The sequence below is a fragment of the Branchiostoma belcheri genome, unplaced genomic scaffold (assembly GCF_001625305.1).
Source record: "Branchiostoma belcheri isolate BF01 breed outbred unplaced genomic scaffold, Haploidv18h27 scaffold26, whole genome shotgun sequence".
Lineage (NCBI taxonomy): Eukaryota > Metazoa > Chordata > Leptocardii > Amphioxiformes > Branchiostomatidae > Branchiostoma > Branchiostoma belcheri.
Window position 1 is genome coordinate 2,464,504 of NW_017803865.1, and position 3,426 is coordinate 2,467,929.

A 3,426-nucleotide genomic window follows, 5' to 3' on the forward strand; every position below is an offset into this window, starting at 1 on the left:
CGTGTAGCGTTTCTGTCACCGGGCTAATGTAACAAACTCAGTGTCACTCAGACTGGCCATTCTGTAACAAACTCTCCGTCCCATACATGTGGCAGTTTTTACTGGAGTCAAACTTACATGGCTCATGAAGGTTAAAGAACTGGAGGTAACATTTTCATTGCCATCTTGTAACATGTAGCAAAATCTGTCAACCATCCAAGTGTAACAAACTCTGTCACACAGATTGTTGCCATTCCTGTGACAAAATCTTATACATGTCCATGTGGCAATCTGCCGGGAACCATTTGTAACTGTTATGCCACACCAAGGGTAAAGCATTACATGTAGTTGTGGTAATATTTTTATTACACAGTGACTGAACCACATCAGAAACTTTGAAGTTGTTTGTTTTTACTGCATGAACCTTGAACCAAAATTTGGACACAGATTTCATTGTGTTTAAAATATCTGTGGTTGTTGTGGTTTTATACTTTGTTTACATGTATATTAGATTAGGCCAAGGAGCTTGAGCAGACAGAATACATTCATCATTCTTTGTCAGAGACAAGAACTTACTGTTGTTGATTCTATAGTTTCTGATACACAATTAGAGTCTACGTGGCCTGGAAATAATGTGAATTAGGTTGTTTTGGTATCATCACAAAATTCTTGTGCTACTGTAATTTAATCATAATTTAAAAGATGTTAACAATGGTTGTGTAAAAAGATTGTCTTTAATCGGTCAGTTTAGTTCTGAGGAAGACTGCAGAAGGAATTTGATGCACAATTTTTTTTGCATGTTTGAACATTTCTAGTATGTATTAATTAGAAACATTTGCAGATTTCAGGTATGAACTTGGCTCAGATTTAGGAAATTTCTTGTTTCAAGTATATAATGATATAGGTAAATCTGCTACCAAATTTCAGATAGTATGAAACCTTGGTGCGTACAAGTTTGATCACACAGCTTCCCTCCCCCAGCCTGGCATATCTGCAGTTGCCTTACCTTTAACAGCCATCAGCTCGATCTTACATACTACTCCAGGCCAAGAATTTTATCTGACTTGTTCACCAAATATAACACTGGAATCTCCCCTATCCTACAAGCTGTCAATCCACTGAGACTTTCAATTGATTAAGTAATTAAATGATTAATTTTAAGATTAAAATTTGGTTCGTATCGATTTGGGGTTAACTTAATACATAAAGGTGATATTGATGAGTTATGGAATTTTATCTAACTTGTTCACCAAATATAACACTGGAATCTCCCCTATCCTACTAGCTGTCAATCCACTGAGACTTTCCATTAATTAAGTAATCAATTGACTTAAAGATTAAAATTTGGTTAGTATTGATTTTGGTGATACTGATAAGTTATGGAATTTTATCAGATTTGTTTATCAAAATATGACACAAGAATCTACCCTATCTGCAATTCAATCAGACCTTCAATTAACTAACTAATCAAAAAGTTTGGTTAGTATTGATCTGAGTTGGTTAAGATAAGTTAAGTTGTTAAATTGTTCATCAAATGTAACATTGAAAGTTCCCTATCAATCCACTGAAACCTTCAGTTTATCAATAAGTTAGGTGAATAACCTGGGTTAGTACAGTGATTAAAAACCAGGTCAAGCTTACAAGCTCTCGGACTGGTGAATTTGCATAGTTGTGTCTATCGGAACCCAGATGACTGGCATTAGTGGGGCTACAGTAATGAGCCCCGACACTTCCAGGTAACATTATACAAACAGCATTTAGTGCCCCAGTATCTGGATGGGACTGAAAATATTGAAAAGATTTTGGAAAAGATCGAAGAATTTCTGAAGCTACTAGTATCCAGGGCTAAATGTACTGTCAAATCTACTCAAGAAGGCCTCCCATGGGACAGGTTACTCATGCCCGTAGCCAGGATTTTGAATGGGGGGGTTCTTCCCACAGATTGAGGGGACCTCGAGCGCCGTAGGCGCGAGGCGAGCGCCGAAGGCGCGAGGTTCCTAGGGGGGTCCGGGGGCATGTTCCCCCGGAAAATTTTGAAAAATGAACCTTCTAAAATGGCATTTCGTGCATTTTGGAGAGGATTTCCAGGAAAAAATCAGAGATAAATTTTTATTCAATGACAAAGGGAGCAGTTTTTCTATGATTCTAGTCGATCTTTTCAAGAAAAATCTTGGACCTTAACATAAAATGTGGACCAAAAAGTGGACGTTTACATAAAATGTGGACCAAAAAGTGGACCTTTACATAAAAAGTGGACCAAAAAGTGGACCTTTGAGCCTTGTGGGGGGGTTCTTCCGAACCCCCCCTGGCTACGGGCATGTTACTAAGTTAATTCTTAGACACCAGGTTACTAAGTTAATTATATGCATCTATGGAAAAAAATGTCGTGACCAGGAAAGGGTGGTTACTGTGGTCAGGAGGCTGGTTTAAGTCTGTGGCTACTTGGTCAGGTGTGATTGTACTACTATTTGATTCTGTCATGATACAACTGCTAGGTTGAAAATTTTGTATTTGATTTTGTTCCCCTCCCCCCCAGGTCCAGGAATGGAACCACCCAGGTTCACCCAGGAGCTTGCGGATGCACGCGGCGTTGAGGGGACCCCCGTGGGACTCGTCTGCCGCGTCACCGGCAAGCCCGAACCCTCCGTCGTGTTCTACCGCGACGGCAACGTAATTCACGAAAGTGAAGACTTTAAGGTAAGAACACATACTATTAGATTTACTTATTGTTACCATATACATGATGAGGTCATCCAAACATGTATTTAGCCTTGTTAGGTCTTTAGTTGTAGAAGACCATACAAAAGTCCCTGTACTTTTTTCTTGTGTCAATAAAGAATCTCTTACTTAAAGAGTTACTTAAAGATTTGAGTGACTGAAAGTGAAGACAAAAGTGAAGACTTTAAGGTGAGAACAGATAGATTTACTTATCAAACAGTTACTTAAAGATTTGAGTGGCCGTGTCACCGGCAAGCCCGACCCGTCAGAGTTCTGTATCAACTTAGAAAAACTGCCACAATTGTCTGCATTGGGCTATGCTTTTCCTGATCTTGTAACATTTTCTTTACAGATTGTTATACAAGGAGACCTCTGTTCACTGCTTATACCCGAGGTTCTGGTGCAGGATGAGGGGAAATACATGGCACGGGCCGTCAACCCTGCCGGGGAGGCTACAACTGCTGCTGTGCTGAGGGTGGAAGGTAAGAATAAACAAACAAACAAACAAACAAACAAGCAAACAAACAAACAAACATGCAGGTACAGGATGAGGGGAAATACATGGCACGGGTAGTCAACCCTGCTGGGGAAGCTACAACTGCTGCTGTGCTGAGGGTGGAAGGTAAGAATAAACAAACAAACAAACAAACAAACAAACATGCAGGTACAGGATGAGGGGAAAATACATGGATAATAGCCTCCACCAGGCTTCAGGAGGCGGCTGGAAAA

At 40.0% G+C, this 3,426-nt stretch overlaps 1 protein-coding gene across 1 annotated transcript in view; it reads left to right on the forward strand.

The window, feature by feature from the left end:
- LOC109471808 (muscle M-line assembly protein unc-89-like) overlaps positions 1 to 3,426 on the forward strand; it is a 159,851-nt gene that overhangs the window by 75,527 nt on the left and 80,898 nt on the right. The window contains exons 46-47 of the mRNA XM_019771162.1: positions 2,516 to 2,676; positions 3,050 to 3,179. Of these exons, the coding sequence (XP_019626721.1) occupies positions 2,516 to 2,676; positions 3,050 to 3,179 (291 nt within the window). The remainder of the gene's footprint in view (positions 1 to 2,515; positions 2,677 to 3,049; positions 3,180 to 3,426) is intronic.